Consider the following 16,398-nt stretch of genomic DNA (forward strand, 5'->3'; position numbering starts at 1 on the left):
CTGTGTAATGCTATATTCCAACTGATTTGAGTGGTTCATTAATTGTGTGGTAATGCTATATTCCAACTGATTTGAGTGGTTCATTAATTGTGTGGTAATGCTATATTCCAACTGATTTGAGTGGTTCATTAATTGTGTACTGACTACCACTATTGTTGGGAAGGATCTGCTGGCTGATGTGAGTAGTTCTCCTTCCTTGCTGGCTCTTTGTGAACTTTAAGTCTAATTCCAAAAGTTCCTGGGGTTTAGATTGGTATTTGTCTTTGCTTATACTGCTGGTTCTTATGGAGATGAAAGAATTGTAAAGTTTTGATGAGTCCTTTACTTTGCTTCAAGATTTGAGCAGTGTGATTAGCTCGTTTGCCAAGGAGTGGTCTGAGGCTAAAACGATTGGAAGCATTAAGCCTAATCGAGTGCAGGCTTGGCTAGCATGGATCCACCCCCACCCGATTATGTCATCCCCTATTGAGCCTTATTTCTGCCTGCCAGTTTGTTTAGCTAAAGATTGAGATTGTGAGAAACTTTGTGGCTGGTACTTTAGTGAATTTTGCACTTAGTTTGGAGTTGGTTTGTGCCAAATTAAAATGAGGCAGTCCAACAAACTTGTAAGTGCATTTCCAACAGCCTCTTAAAGAGCTGGTTGAAGTCCATTTAGGCCAGCCATGTGGGACTGATTTCAATCCAATAGACTCAACTAAATGGATAGTAGAGAAAGAACAATCATAAAATATTTACATTTAAAGAGTCTGTTGTATGGCCTTGGCTTGTTCCCTTTTGGTTGATACATTATTTACCAAAGAAAACTGGAGCAACATCCCAAATTGCCATAAAGTTATTTCAATACAATCACATCACAAGCCCCATGACTGATGCTGATTGCTGACCATCCAAAAGAATGGAGCGGGTTAGCTCTTTAAATTTTCCGTCATCTAAAAGGAATACTCGTTCAGCCATCAGAACTGTTTCCAACCGATGAGCAATCACCAGGACCTGTTAATAATAAGAACAATATTATCTCATTAAAATGCATTGCATAGCATACCTAAATAACCTATGCTAAGAACAGGTGCACCATAGAAGATGGGATGTGTCCATCCTTACCGTATGATTTTCCATCAAGCGTTGAACAGCTTGTCTCACCAACAACTCAGACCTGCTATCTAGAGCAGAAGTAGCTTCATCCAAAATCAATATAGAAGAATTCTGATACAGTGCCCTTGCAATTGCTAGTCTGCATTAGAGAGAGCAAGCGGAGAAGTTGATTAACAAATTTTTCAAGTATTTAACATGTAGTAAATTAGCTTTTGCACCATTAATCAGGGTTGCTTCACCTTTGCTTCTGACCTCCACTCAAAGTTGAGCCTCTTGGTCCTATGTTTGTTTTGTATCCTTCTGGAAGTTTTCTGATGAATTCATCTGCATTTGCAGTTCGTGCTGCATCCTCTACCATTTCTATGTTTATTTTTGTCATCAGATCCCTATACCCAATATTTTCAGCAACTGTTCCTGAAAATAGTGTCTAATACACATACAAAGTTTACCAAGATAGAGTTATGATTTCACCGTAAAAGAGAGTATTATGAAAGTATATATAAATTGTGATTCCAGATTCAAGAAGTATCAATTTCATCTTTTGAACATTTCAGTTATCTATTGATCACACGATACCCTGAAATTGACTCTGAACCATGTGTCCATGCGAGTACTATACAAAACAGAACAGTCTTCTAAACTTCAGAATTCCAGTTGAATACCATCCAGTATTCCAGTTGAATACCATCCAGTATTCCAGTTGAACCTAAATTAATCAAGAAGTAGCTATTTATTTTGCAATTGAGTGCTGTTATATAGGTACACATAAACAGCAGATCAAACAACTCCGAGTTGAATGCTAGTTCATTAGCACAAACAACTTGGGGTAACTGACAAAATTTTGCTCAATTACTAGGAGCATGGAAGGTAGAATGAAGGTCTTGTGTTTGATCCTATGTAGTGAAAGTTTATTATTTCCTTTTTAGAAAAGAAAGAGAAACACCAAAAGATATAGTCATATATCACTCACGATATCCTGAGAAACCAGGCCAACATGTCTCCTCAAACTTGTCAAACTGACACCTTGGATGTTATGGTTATCAATAAGTATATAACCTGTAAAAATGAAAAAAATTAGATATGCACCCTCAACAAAATGACAAAGACCAATTCAATTTTCAAAACTGGACAACGATAGTTCAGAAATTTTGCAGAATGCCTGGGGCTTTAGCTTAGCTCTAGTGGTAAGAGGTGGGAGTGGGATAGGGGTTGCCCTGGTTTTGGAAAAATTAAAAAATAAAAAGAAAAGAAAAGTTCATGGCAGCACAAGCAATAATCATTATTCCAAAGAGCTCACCGGATACAGGATCATAAAGCCGAAGAAGTAATTTTGCAAGGGTTGTCTTCCCTCCTCCAGAGGGCCCTACAAGAGCAACTGTCTCCCCAGCTTTAATATGCAGATTCAATCCATTCAAAACATGAGGCATGTCCTCCCCATATTTAAATGATACGTCACAAAATTTCACCTCTCCCATAACGTGATCTAAATCAACAGCATCCGGTTTCTCCATTATCTGTGTTCAATATAAATTGATAATGATCAAAGCAGCTTGAATAATAACTCTGCTGAATGATCACATTGTTGAGTTATAATAAAGTTACTGAACAAGAGTAAGAAAACATCTTTCAAATATGACCATCACTCATCAAAGAAATACTAGCAATATTTACTATCCAATTCTTGTAATAGGTCCTGTTCCTGGTCAGAAATATAGTGAAATTACCTTCCCTATTCTTTCCCCGGACCCCACTAGTAAGAAAGATCTTCACTTCTTAAAATATCCCATATACGTAGGTGGGAACAGGGGAAGGGGTCAGATTTATCCTGACGGGAGGATAAGCATTTAAATTTGACACACTCTGCTAAACTCAAAAACAGGTAAACAAGAAGTTTGATGCCTCAATTTTTCTGAAATTTTTATGAACATGCACCCAGTTTCCTCTTTTATCTAAGTCAACAAGTGTTAGCCCTAAAGTAAAAGTAAATCTTAAAAAGAAATATGTATATGTGCATGTGTGCATTAAAGATTGAAATACAGATAAACCTTTGATTTATTTATTAAAAAATTACCGCTGATTTGAACCTGGTCAGGTCAAACAAGCGTTCGATAGCTGGTTCTCCTTGCTTCAACTCATTGTATGCTTTTCCAACACCCTGCGTGATCCTTTACATTCATATTAATAACTTAAGACAGCTCCTCAACAGACAACAGCTGAACAATAAACAACAACAACAGCAGCAGCAGCAGCAGAACAATAAACAACAACAACACAACATGAATATTGACAGACTGCTGAAACTACTTTCATCTCATAAATGGAACAAACCAGAGTAAGTTAGCAGTATCTTCTGAGTTTCAAGAAGGCGAGGTCAAGGACATCAAATAAAGCTCTAAAATACTACGAAACCTAAAAAAGCAACTTCCAATACTTATACACTAACCAAGTTAAGAAAGGCTATGGAACATGATTAAAACACACACAAAGAAAATGAAGCAAAAGTTCTTGTTATCATATAATATTACCTGAATTGGTTCGATCAAAAAGATCAATGATGTTGCAAATGAAACCATGCTACAGCAGTCGAAAGAACCACTATAAAACACCAGTGGGCCAACACACAACATAAACAACACTCCAAAATATATAATTTCGACAATCTGAGGAATAAGAGCCTTCATTTTCTTCTTTTTCAAATGTTCAGAGAGGTCGATGTGAGCAAGCTTCCTAAACCTAGCATTCTCACACAACTCTGCATTGCTTGCTTTCACAAAAAGAATTGCAGGGAGGACCTACGAACAACAATACAAAAATAATCACAGTCAACCAGCTAAAGACGAAGAAATTCCAGCACATGTACACATGCGTAGAAACTATAATGTAAGACATGGAATTGAGCATTCATGGAAGGGTACAATAGACTACTAGAGTGGGGATTTAACATGATACATAAAACATACCTCATTTAGATAAGCCGAGAGAGCAGCAATGCTAAGATGGGACTTGTTAGATATCTTACGGAGTTTCTCACCAAGAAGGACAACGACAAGAGCCATACACGGAATCACCTACCCATCATCCAAAACACAAAACGCAATCATACACTGTGCAGTGCACACCCTCAATCAAACACATAATCAGTGACTTTAGGTGCAAGAAACACAAAAAAGTAACTTCCTCACCGCAGCTGAAATCAAAGATAGCAAAGGGCTGATAGCCAACATCTGCGAAGCCATTGCTATTAACTGCAAAGCACTGGGTACAGTGGTCTGTATTCATAAAACCAATCAAAACCCATAATCAACATACAAAAGTCATTGGAAATTTGAAGACTTTACTCACATTGAGAAGAGCAAACACAGTGTCGGCGACATCAGAGGCCTCAGCAGTGATCCTATAAGCAATATCTCCAGCCGAAACACCAGCGGAGCCTTCAAAGAACCCCAAGTCCCTCTTCAGAACCTTCTCGAACACGCCAACCCGAACCCTGTACGCGGAGTTCAACGCTGCCTCCCAGAAAAACGCCTGCTGCCAGTAGACAGCTACGAGCCTCGCGAGCACCAATACCCCCAAGGCCAGGCCCTCACTCTTCAATGTGGTGGGGTCCAAATTCCCGATAAAGGCGGAGAATTTGCCGATTTTGGGCACGGTTTTGGAGAGGGAGTAGACGGAGACGAGGCTGCAGAGCCAGCCGAGGAGGATTGGCTTGTGTTGGGAGAGAATGTGGGGTTTGAGAGGAGCGAGAGAGTGGAAGGTTCGAGAAAATGGGAGGTGGGTTTGGGGTTTTGGGGTGGCGGGAAGAAGAAGAGAGGGGACATGGGTGGAATTCAGAGGCTTGAGGAGGAAGGGTTTAAGAGGGAGTTTGAGTTTTAGGAGAGTGGGAAGGGGGTTTAGGGGCTTGGGTTTGAGGTAGAGGGAAAGAGGTGGAGATGGATATGGAGGATGGCTCAGAGAAATTAGAAACATCTTTTGGCATTTTTTTCAGAAGGTGGTTGGTTTCAGAGTTTCAGTTTCAAACTTAATATATGGCACTTCATTTTCAGTTACCTATGAATCTATGATTAACTATATAACCTGTATAATACAGGGGCTTCTGTCAGAAAGTTCGCATCTTTTGATGCCGTTGTTGTTACTTAAATTACTTGAGGGCCTAATGTTTTTGCTAAAAGTCAGGCCCTCTAGTAAGAACATCCGCTTAAAGAAGCGAATATGCTATTGAGGTGATGGTGGTTGCATTATCTCGCCATTGAAGCTGTTAACAGGTTTTTTTCACCCGTTTTCAATTTCAAGTATTTTAAGTGACAAGACCAATTTTTGACATGAGAGCTGTTAGATTTATTTCAAATTCATCCAACTTCGAAACAGTATGTTCGCATCTTTAAAAAAAATATGGTTGCTCTTACCTGAAGGTCCTTGTATAAGCATATAATATAACATAATGGGGTGATATGAATTGTTAAAGACGGTGAGCAAACCAATTAGTTATTGATATAGTAGTGTTTTTCTGAATTTTGTTAGGAAACATCCAAGTTCGTGTAAAAAATGACAGGCAAAACAATATTACTATTTTTGTTAGAGCATCAATAGTCCACACACGACATATGTAACATCTATTGTGACGTCTATAATCATTGACGATTGTTAGCCACCCACACATTTGAGGCAAGTGTTTTCATTAAAACAAACTTCGTACAAGCTCAACCTCATTATGCTTGTTTATGTCATAACATATATGCTCAGAAATCTGCTAATGAATTCAAGGATTAATTACACTAGTTACCTAGTATGCTCAGTGCTTACAAGTGGTTCCAACATTCAAAGCAAGAAAAAGTTTATTCTCACTCCCAAATTGAACTCTATTGCTGGTGTAGTAGATGAAACTGAATTTTATGTCATCTTCCATAAAAACCAAGAGGAACATTGTATTAGATTACATGTTTCCTTACATGATTCATACATGGGCATTGCTTGCTAAATCTACATGAAACTCACTAGAAGAAGAAGAAGAAGAAAAAGGTAACAGAAACAAATGGGGGGATGCAAAATTTGCCATTGTTTCTGTTGTCTGGTTGGTGGCTTCTGAGCAGTTCATTTCTCTCTCAATTTCTTAGCTATGGCAAAAACTGCCCCTGCCAAGGCCACAATCATCCCCGAGATCATAACGGTTGTTTTGAGCTTCTGCAATGATTCTTTCTTCTCCTCTTCCTTTTTCTTCTTGTCTTCAGCCTCTAATCGTTCCTTTAAAATAGAGTACAACATTATTAGCTAGACAAAATTGCTGGTGCATATAATATATATATATATATATATAATGACAACACACACACACACACCAACATTTTGATGAAATGTTATTGTTAAAGAGGTTTGTGCAGTTTGAGTTTTTATGTAAATATGATTCAAGTATGAGAAAAAGAATTCAAGCTTGTTAGGTCATTCTAGTTGCATCCGATAGTGGTGTTAATTTACATTGTTGACTCATTCCCGACAACTTAAGCTTTTAGGTCCTGGGTTCGAAACCTCCGACCGGGAAGTTGTATACATTATTGATCCATTTTCTGATTGTTTAAACTTTAGTCATTGTCTATCAGTTGGGACAAGAGTAATATACTTGCTTTTTAAGGGCCATGAAAGCCTTTCCTGTTTGTTATAATCAGTTTTCAAAGTCCTTAATTGTCAAAATTTAAACAGAGTAAGAGGGTTTGAGTTGCAAAAATCACCTTGATCTCCAAGGAGGTAGCTACTTGAGATGATATGGGGTCGACTTCAAAATTCTTGTCTTTGCCTGGATTCAATTCTGCATCGACATCAGCTTCTGGAAACTTCGAATCCGAGGCTCCACTAACTGCATCTGTTTTTGCCATTTTCTGCAAAGGGGAAAACTTGCCTTCAAGTCGGTGTTCTTGCTTTGTTGCAATAGCAGTACAAGGAAGGGAGAGAGTGAAATCAGAAACAAAAACAGAGAAAAACTATGAGTTTGGGGCACGTGTCAGTATTTTAGGCACTCAGCTTCAGATTTGTTATATTTTTCTGGGTCTAAACTGCTTTCGTGGCTTGTCCTCAACCGCTCAACAATACCATCCGTGACTCATTCTAGAGACCTATCGTGACGATATATTACAAGTTTACAACCCATTAACTCAATATTTATTTTCAGTTTTTTCTTCACCAAATCTACAACCCAAGAATTTAGTGAGTGAACTATCTCCAGTTAACAAAAACGCACATTTTGTGTAAAATTTTCGGTCAAAATTCTATTTCCATCTCACTTTCTTTTTTCCTTAAAAAAAAAAAAGGGTTAATTTCAGTTCAGTACCTCAAGTTTACTTCAAATTTCAATTTAGTACCCCATGTTTAAAATTTTGCAATGTCATACCTCATCTTTCCAATTTGTTGCAATGACATACCTCCGTCAGTATAGCTCTCTTAAATGCTGATGTGGCACTTACATGACACTCCCACAATGATGACTGGATGTCACGTAGTCTGATAACAGGCCACGTCATGCCACATGACATAAAAATAATTAAAAATCTAAAAACATATATGGCACGTAATTATTAATTTTTTTCTTTCAATTTTTAGATTTTAAATTATTTTTTATGTTATGTGGCATAATGTGTCATGTTGTCAGACCACGTGGTATCTAGTCAGCATTGTGGGAGTGCCACGTAAATTCCACATCAGCATTGAAGAGATTTTTTAACAGTCATACTGACGGAGGTATGACATTGCAACAAATTGGAAAGATGAAGTATGACATTGTAAAATTTTAAACATGAGGTACTAAATTGAAATTTGAAACAAATTTGAGGTACTGAAATGAAATCAACCCAAAAAAAAAACACAGAAGTAATAGTTAACACGATTTTGTTCCTAATAATTCCCAACCATTGAAGCTTGTTCATTGAAATATGTTAGGCAATACATCAAAAGAAACCTGGACCAGTTAAAACTTAAAACTTAAAACTAATTTCTCCAATATCAATATTCATTTGCAATTAGGTCTCGTTTACCATGACTACTATACCTACAAAATAAAATAAAAATAAGAATAATTTTTTTTTTTTAAAGAACAGTTTACTTTTGCTGACCAAGTTACATAGAATAGGGGAGTTGCAAAACAATGGAGGTCCCCTACAACCGGAAGACAATGGTTCAAATGGTATGGTCTCAAGCAATGATGCATGTAAATCTCATTAATTCAAAAATTGATTACATACAGACAAGTGAATATACAATGTGCCTGATTACACTGACTATTGCAGGACAATCAATCTCACAAGGTACTGCAGTCATGAAGACAATGCAATAAACTTGTGCAGGTTGTAAGTAAAGATATCTGAGTAATAGTAACATATCCAGAGCACACAACTTATTGACCTGGATTCTCCCTTGCAGCGCTCACTCAGTTCCTGGCCCCAAAACCACGAGGACTGGGCCTTGTAGATGCCGAGTCAACAAACTGCCTCCTTGATTCAGATTTTCGCTTCCGCCTTGCAGTACCAGGAGGAGCCTGATACAGGAAGAAGCCAAACCATTTAAAATTGATAAACAAAACCACATCTCCATGCAACCATTATAGTTTATGAAAATTGAACATAAGCATGGCAAAACTAAAAAACAGCTCATTACATTGGCATATATATTACAGAGAACACAAGCTCGGGAAAGAAAATAAGGCACCTTTTGTTCAACTTTGAGCGCTTCCTCAAGATTGTTCAGTGCAGGAATAGATCCACCTTCCATTACACCCATAAGATTCTTCATACGAACTCGCATTTGGAAGAGTTGAGCAACAAGTTGGCTCACCTAATATTCACATCATTAAGAACATATGGTTTTAATGTAGCAGCTTATTTATCAATTAATACAACCCTTCTTTTCAGGACTACGTCAAACATCAGGTAGCCACTGCACATACCTGCTGCTCTGTTTTCCCAGACTCTTGAGCAACTCTTTTTCTCCTGGTGGGGGATTCTGCCAACAATTCTGGCTTCTCCCTTTCCTCTGCAATCAAAGATGAGAAGCAGAAAGTCAATATAAGCCACAGTGCACCAGGAAGCAGCTTTTAATTATCATCAGTAAATTGTAGTTTCAATAAATCAAAGAGTATAACAGACCAGGGGTCATTGCTTCAATCATTGCTTCCATTATCACTAAACTCTTCTCTGCTTCTCGAATTTGTGCAGGAGTAACCTGTTCACATAGGCACATTGAAAAGTTCAAAGAACTAAATACAACCAAGGAAAAAAGGGACCTGAATTTCAGGTTCATAAGTAAACATGGGGGGAATGGCTACAAAAGTGGTCATAAAATACCTCTTCAACCTATGCCTCAGCAAACATAAAAACCGGAGCACCTACCAGGAAAATAATGAGGGAGAATCGGAAAACAAGTTTTCATACCTTGCCCATACCAGGGATCATTCCAAGAACACGAGTCATTGAACCCATGCGTGCAACAGCACGAGTTTGTTTTAGAAAATCATTGAAGTCAAACTTTGCACTCATTATCTTCTTTTGCAAATCTTCAGCATCTTCTTGGCGCATCTAAATTGACAACAACTTATTATTATAAAGATTATTTATTATTACTATTCATGGAAATCTATAATGGAAAAAAAAAAAAAAAAAAAAACTTACAACTTCTTGTGCCTTCTCCACAAATGAGAGAACGTCTCCCATTCCTAATATGCGCCCTGCCATACGATCTGGGTAGAAAGGTTCAAGGTCTTCCATCCGCTCTCCTCGACCAACAAGCTTGATTGGCTTTCCTGATACCTGCCAGTATAAGGAAAACAATTATAGAATAAACACACTCAGTGGTGTAACTATTTTTGTAAGAAGAGATACTTCAATAATTTAAATGAATCTGCTTAAGAAAGAGAACCGCCACCAAGAAATATGCAATGACTGTAGTCATACTACCTTCAGCTACTCAAATTTAATATAATAATTCGACAATAGCCACCAAGAGACCCACAATAACTGTATTTATACTATGTTCAATTGCTCAAATTTATAAGGAAACTCCAGAAGATGCATCCATCTTGTCAAAGAAGATGCACCACCTCCCTTGAAGCAACTTTATGATGGCATGCCAAAATACAATATTACCTAACTCTACCTACTATGAATGCTAAGGAGGAACGCAAATGTCAAAAGTATCTCGACAAGTAATTGTATACTCCATGAAATAATCTGCTTAAAAAAATTCATAATAAACTATACAAATTAAAATTGATTTCTGGTACAGAATCAACCACGATTTGTATAGCTCAAGAAAAGAGATAATTCACTCTTCTATAGGAAGAAGCACTTATGAAATGACAACATATGAAGAATACATCATGGAACAAAATGGCAGAACAAATGAGATTGCTACGACAATTAAGGCCGCAACATGCGGACCTCTTTAACACTCAAAGCTGCTCCACCTCTAGAATCCCCATCTAGCTTTGTTAAAATAGCTCCAGTAATCCCAATCTCTAGGTTGAATGTCGTAACTAAGCCTGTAAACACACAGATGATAGTTAGTCTACTTCTAAGGTTATTCATAATTGAAATTGCCTCAGTTGCATATTTGAACACAGGAATATCATCAAATGCCATACAAGTTGATAACAATATGATTCAAATCAACGAATGTGGCCATGAAACTCGTAAACCAATTCAGGTATGAATTTGGTTCTTTATCTCAAACATTAAGTTGAGGAACCAATTGCCAATTTGGAACTCTTATGCATACATGGGATTGCAGAGAAGATTGTTTTTTTTTTTAAATGGGTTGGGAAATATGACCCCAAATAAACTACCAAAAGAAGGAATACAGTAACATGTGCTAACTGTTTGCTTCTGTGGATGAATTTTAAGCTGAAAATGACTATTTGTGTGTAGAGGCGATAAAAGAATTTGAAATACTTTATCTGCCTACAATCAAGAACAGTATAATCTATATCCAAATTTGCAGCAACAATGGAAGAAAGGAAAATAAAACAGAATATGCCTAATTTAGGGTGACTGAAGTGTTAAACTTTTAAGCATTAAAACATGAAAAGATTAACTGTTAAGTATGAATACCTGCAGCTTCTTGGCCAGTCATTGCATCCACAACAAGCAAAACTTCTGTGGGATTCAATGCCCGCTTCACTTCTTTCAACTCATCCATCATTCCTTTGTCTATCTGTTAAAGTTAGAAAAGAAGAAGAAAACAAATAAAAACAAACTCCTGCTATAGAGAAGAAGTGAACCAGCAGACGTTCTCAAGACATCACCTAAGACTTACATAATAAAGTAACAATCACATATGTAGAAGAATTACCTGAAGCCTTCCAGCAGTATCCATTATTACTACATCTATGTTCTTCTTTTTGGCCTCCTCTAAACCTTGCCTGGCTATTTCTGAAGGTTTAGTGTCAGTCCCTGCTGTATATACAGGCACATTTACCTGTTACAAGCTATAATTTAAACATAAGAATGGATTGAAATGTAAATTCAGTCACTTTGTTGACAATGAAAATTCAATACCTTACCTGGTCACCTAAAATAACAAGTTGGTCAATAGCAGCAGGTCTGTACACATCTCCAGCAACCAGCATACAACTCTTCCCCTTTGATTCATGTAATGTCATGGTGTCAGTTAGAAAACGGAGGAAAAAAAGTAGATGAACATAGCATTAATGCATAAAATAATGATACAAAGAGGGATGCTTGTGGAACCTGTTTCTTAAGATAATAAGCCAATTTCGCACAAACAGTTGTCTTTCCGACTCCTTGTAAACCAGCCAATAGAATAACAGTGGGGCCAGATTTTGCAAAGCTAAGTTCAGACACCTCTCCGCCCATCAATTTCACTAGCTCATCATGCACAAGCTGCAAGCAGCAGCAATTTAGTATCATTTCAGTAGAGGTCAACATTCAACAGAGACTACCTAGCTTACCCTGGTGAGTTCATTATTTAAACAACCGGTCTAAGAAGTTCCTCAATCAATATATATAGTGCTTTCTAAAAAGAAACTGATTCTTGCATTCAGAAGTTTCCATTTCAATGCAGAATAACAAATACAAAAGAACCAAGAATAAAAAAGATAAACAGAAAAACACATTGCTGACTGTGGTGATGAGAATCATGATGGTCTATGCACCCATTCTAGGCGTAGGCACAAAGACAATAATTTTTTAGTTTAATTTCTATTTCATTTTAGTAGGGTTTAATTATTATACTATTTCATTATCCCTGTAGGATTTTCCATGTGGGATTTTATTTTAGAGTCACTCTTAGTTCTGCCTACTGCTATCGAGAATACAAAATTGAAGTTGATCTTGTCATAAATTATGGTTTTTGTTTCTTTTATTCTCCTCCATTATTTCCCTGTCCCGCAGCAATCGACTAGTGAATATGATTCATGGACCTATACCATGAAAGAGATTGCATGATATGAATTTGACTAGTGATATGATTCCCAAAACAGTCGTAACTGAAAAGAAAATCCCAGTTGCAAAACTCTCTACAAAATATAAGAGACTACAAGCAATTGCAATAAGGTTATCTGTATCTGAACAAGAAAAGAAGTAGTTTTACTCGGTTTAACTGAAGTGAGCAGGAGAATGCTGTCAATGTAAAGTGAGTGAACTTACCTTGACCAATTGCTGATCCGGTTTCACTCCTCGGATAACCCCAACACCAACAGCCTGGTCACCGACAGATTGCACAAACCTTCTTACAACAGGAAGGCTTACCTGTTAACAGAGCAGGAAAATGTAAATAGCCATCTTGGCTTGGACATAGAAAATCAAAACCCAAATATCACTTACATCTGCTTCCAAAAGAGCCCTCCTTATATCTCGCATAGGCTCCACAATATTTTCCTTGGTCAAAACCTCTGTAGCACAAAAAACCAAAGTAATCCATGTGAGCATACACTGAGTGCTTCTGAAATTGCAAAAACTAAAAACCCACTTGAAAAAAAGAAGCAAACCTTCGCCTTTGAGCTTGTTCCAAGCCGATTCGAGGCCACTCGTCAATTGGCCAAACATTTCAGCTCTAACAATGCCGCGTAACTCTTTTCTAGTAATTGTAACACTCCTGGAGTTTACCCAACCCCATATCTCTCTCTAGCAACAATTGAGCAAACAAAGATTATAAAACCAAGAAGAATGAAAGTAAAAGTTCCATTCTTTTCCTGCGCTTTCTCAGAAACCAAACAAGATAAGTAAACGCCTTTTGACTTACAGTGAACAAGTTTCTAGAAGAGAGCCAAGCAGGAGTGCGTGAAGCAGTCCAAGAAGAGCCCAACTTCGCCGTCGAAATCCTTGCCGCATACCTTGAATCGCAAAAGCCTCTGTTCGTGGACACATAATGCGACGTCGTAGAGAAATGGCGGGAAGCAACGGTCGGGAAATGTACGGCCTCCATCGCCGTTTAGATTTTTTCTGGTTTTGCACCAAAATGCTGATGCTTGCTATATCCTCTATTATCCGCTTGTTGGTTTATTAGATACCTCGCGTACCACCGCATTACCATACACCCTCCAAAGTCACGTGCTCTCTAAAATGGATCAAGTATAGCACTGTTTTGGCTAGAGATCTCAAAGGGACCGTTTCACACTCTTTCTGACAGTTGGAGTAAAACGCACCGTTTCAATGAGGCCCCCGCCAAAATATCAAACTGAAGCATAAAATGGTTGCAGCAACCGGCAACGACGAGCATGACCACCCCCACCACTCCATCTCCATGGAACGGTCGCTTAAGAGAGCTGTCAAAGCAATGCCTCTTCTTCGAAGCTCTCACTGTTTACCGCCAAATGCTCCGCTTTGGCCACCCACCCAACGCTTTCACTTTCCCTTTCGCTCTCAAATCATGCGCCGCCCTCTCGCTCCCTTTGACCGGGGCACTGCTCCATTGCCACGTGGTCAAATCCGGGTGCGAACCCGAACCCTTTGTACAAACTTCTTTGATTTCCATGTACTGTAAGTGTTATTTGGTTGACGATGCACGCAGAGTGTTTGATGAAAATGCCTACTCGAGAAAGCTGACTGTTTGTTACAATGCTTTAATATCCGGGCATACTTCGAATTCGAGATTTTCTGATGCGGTTTCATTGTTTCGACGAATGAGGGAGGCGGGCGTGGCGGTTAATTCGGTTACGATGTTGGGTTTGATTCCTGGGTGTGCGGCTCCGGTGCATTTGGATCTTGGGATGTGCCTTCATGGTTCTAGTGTTAAGTGGGGGTTCGACGTTGATTTGTCTGTGGGGAACTGTTTGCTTACAATGTATGTGAAATGTGGGTCGGTTGACCGTGCAAGGAAGCTGTTTGATGCAATGCCTGAAAAAGGTTTGATTACTTGGAATGCAATGATTTCTGGGTATGCACAAAATGGGCTTGCTACTCAAGTTTTGAACTTGTACTGGGAGATGGAATCGTGTGGTGTTTTTCCTGACCCTGTGACACTTGTTGGTGTTCTATCGTCTTGCACTCACCTTGGTGCAATTGGTGTTGGCCGCGAGGTAGAACGACGGATAGACTCGTGTGGATTTGGTTCCAACCCGTATTTGAATAATGCTCTGGTTAATATGTACGCTAGGTGTGGTAACTTGGTGAAGGCTCATGCTATTTTCGATGCCATGCCTGAAAAAAGCTTAGTTTCTTGGACAGCAATTATAGGTGGGTATGGGATGCATGGACATGGAGAGATTGCATTGGAGCTCTTTGACAAAATGATTGCGGCTGGAATTAGACCTGACAAAGCAGTGTTTGTGACTGTTTTGTCTGCATGTAGCCATGCGGGACTGACTGATAAGGGATTGGAGTATTTTGCCACAATGGAGAAGAGACATAGGTTGCAACCCGGTCCAGAGCATTACTCTTGCACGGTAGATCTTTTAGGCCGTGCAGGTCGACTCAAGGAAGCCAAGGAACTAATTGAGTCGATGCAGGTAAAGCCTGATGGTGCAGTATGGGGAGCCCTCTTGGGTGCCTGTAAAATTCATAAGAATGTAAAACTAGCAGAGTTAGCTTTTGAACGTGTCATCGAGCTTGAACCAACCAATATTGGTTATTATGTGTTGTTGTCGAATATATACTTTGATGCAAAGAATCTAGAGGGGGTTCTAAAGGTTCGAGTTATGATGAGGGAGAGGCATCTCAAAAAGGAGCCAGGGTGTAGCTATGTTGAATGTAAAGGAAGAGTTCATGTTTTCTTGGCTGGCGATAAAAGCCATTGTCAAACTGAGGAAATATATAGGATGTTGGATGAATTAGAAACTTTGGTGAAGGAACCTTGTCGGTCCAATGAGAATAATCGAGGAAGAAACGAAGAACAATTAATTGGACTTGGTGTGCACAGTGAAAAGTTGGCAATCGCATTTGGTCTCTTAAACACTGAACCAGGGACTGAGATCGTAGTGATAAAGAACTTGAGGGTGTGTGGAGACTGTCACTTGTTTATAAAATTGGTTAGCAAGATCGTGGATCGTCAGTTTGTTGTCAGAGATGCGACTCGTTTTCACCATTTCAGGAATGGGGTCTGTTCTTGTAAAGACTACTGGTGATACCCATTACAGCTATCTCAAAATCAGCAAGCCCTGGTGAAAAAGAATCCAAATTGTTCCCAGCATGCTGCAAATTGTGCATTGCAATGTGTCAAGATTGGTTTAAGTTTCCGAAAGCTTGAAACTAAAAGGGAGATTTTGGATTCAAAATCCTGAGATACTTAAATTGAAGGTGGCCGTCTTACAAGAATTTTATCACTTATTGGCTTTTGGCTGTTGAACACACAATGTCAAAGGATAAGGGTCTGAACTCGTTCTTTTGAGCTGAGCCTGGTAGTGTGCACTTGTAACTAAGCAAGGCATTAAAGTGATTGGTTGTACGACGAAAGTTTAGCCAGGTGGGCGAGGTGTTCTTTAGCACGCCCTCATGCCCTCAGGTTAGTAGGGCTCCCCTCCCACTATAGGTGGTAGCAAATCCCTTGAATTGATAATCTCTTGATTCACCATTATCTTCTCTCTTGGGAAAGTTTACAAGTTTTCTGCAAGTGATGAGCAAAACTCATTCTGATGATTCCCATGCCCAATTTAGTGGGTTCATGGAGCTTCTCTTGTGATATACATTAATTCAAAGTACAAACTAGTCAAAAGTGCAAGGTTAATTTCCCACCAGTCTTCAGGAGAAAAATTCCCCCTTTATGTAATTTACATATTTAATATAGTTTATGAATCATTCTTTCGGAGTTGCTAGAGGCAAGACTAACCCTCAGTTTGTACAGATTTCTTGTATGAATGCTGTGAGTAAAATTACATCA

The 16,398-nt window shown here is 38.7% G+C and overlaps 4 protein-coding genes across 4 annotated transcripts; 1 reads left to right on the top strand and 3 right to left on the bottom strand.

The window, feature by feature from the left end:
- Positions 1-710: 710 nt before the first annotated feature.
- Positions 711-5,118, bottom strand: ABCB29 (ABC2 homolog 12). Its single transcript, XM_086248399.1, has 10 exons — positions 4,435-5,118; positions 4,275-4,361; positions 4,053-4,160; positions 3,618-3,884; positions 3,164-3,247; positions 2,390-2,606; positions 2,063-2,148; positions 1,332-1,519; positions 1,102-1,231; positions 711-990 (listed from the first exon to the last, which is right to left on the bottom strand). Exons 1-10 carry the CDS (start codon positions 5,056-5,058, stop codon positions 847-849), a joined length of 1,935 nt encoding a protein of 644 aa, XP_086104525.1. The 5' UTR covers positions 5,059-5,118; the 3' UTR covers positions 711-846.
- Positions 5,119-5,908: 790 nt separating this feature from the next.
- On the bottom strand, positions 5,909-7,208 carry LOC147282084 (uncharacterized). The gene is made up of 2 exons (XM_086246650.1): positions 6,813-7,208; positions 5,909-6,330 (listed from the first exon to the last, which is right to left on the bottom strand). Exons 1-2 carry the CDS (start codon positions 6,954-6,956, stop codon positions 6,181-6,183), a joined length of 294 nt encoding a protein of 97 aa, XP_086102776.1. The 5' UTR covers positions 6,957-7,208; the 3' UTR covers positions 5,909-6,180.
- Positions 7,209-8,260: 1,052 nt separating this feature from the next.
- CPSRP54 (chloroplast signal recognition particle 54 kDa subunit) lies at positions 8,261-13,549 on the bottom strand. Its single transcript, XM_086246910.1, has 15 exons — positions 13,327-13,549; positions 13,073-13,208; positions 12,909-12,976; positions 12,732-12,833; positions 11,814-11,966; positions 11,627-11,704; positions 11,416-11,541; positions 11,175-11,277; positions 10,506-10,606; positions 9,738-9,875; positions 9,501-9,644; positions 9,216-9,291; positions 9,017-9,102; positions 8,779-8,904; positions 8,261-8,608 (listed from the first exon to the last, which is right to left on the bottom strand). Exons 1-15 carry the CDS (start codon positions 13,507-13,509, stop codon positions 8,501-8,503), a joined length of 1,728 nt encoding a protein of 575 aa, XP_086103036.1. The 5' UTR covers positions 13,510-13,549; the 3' UTR covers positions 8,261-8,500.
- A 184-nt stretch (positions 13,550-13,733) lies between these two features.
- LOC147282086 (Pentatricopeptide repeat (PPR) superfamily protein) lies at positions 13,734-16,353 on the top strand. The gene has a single exon (XM_086246648.1). It carries the CDS (start codon positions 13,802-13,804, stop codon positions 15,644-15,646), a length of 1,845 nt encoding a protein of 614 aa, XP_086102774.1. The 5' UTR covers positions 13,734-13,801; the 3' UTR covers positions 15,647-16,353.
- Positions 16,354-16,398: the final 45 nt, after the last annotated feature.

Source organism: Dryas octopetala, chromosome 6, assembly GCF_963921425.1.
Source record: "Dryas octopetala chromosome 6, drDryOcto1.1, whole genome shotgun sequence".
NCBI classification, from domain to species: Eukaryota; Viridiplantae; Streptophyta; class Magnoliopsida; order Rosales; family Rosaceae; genus Dryas; species Dryas octopetala.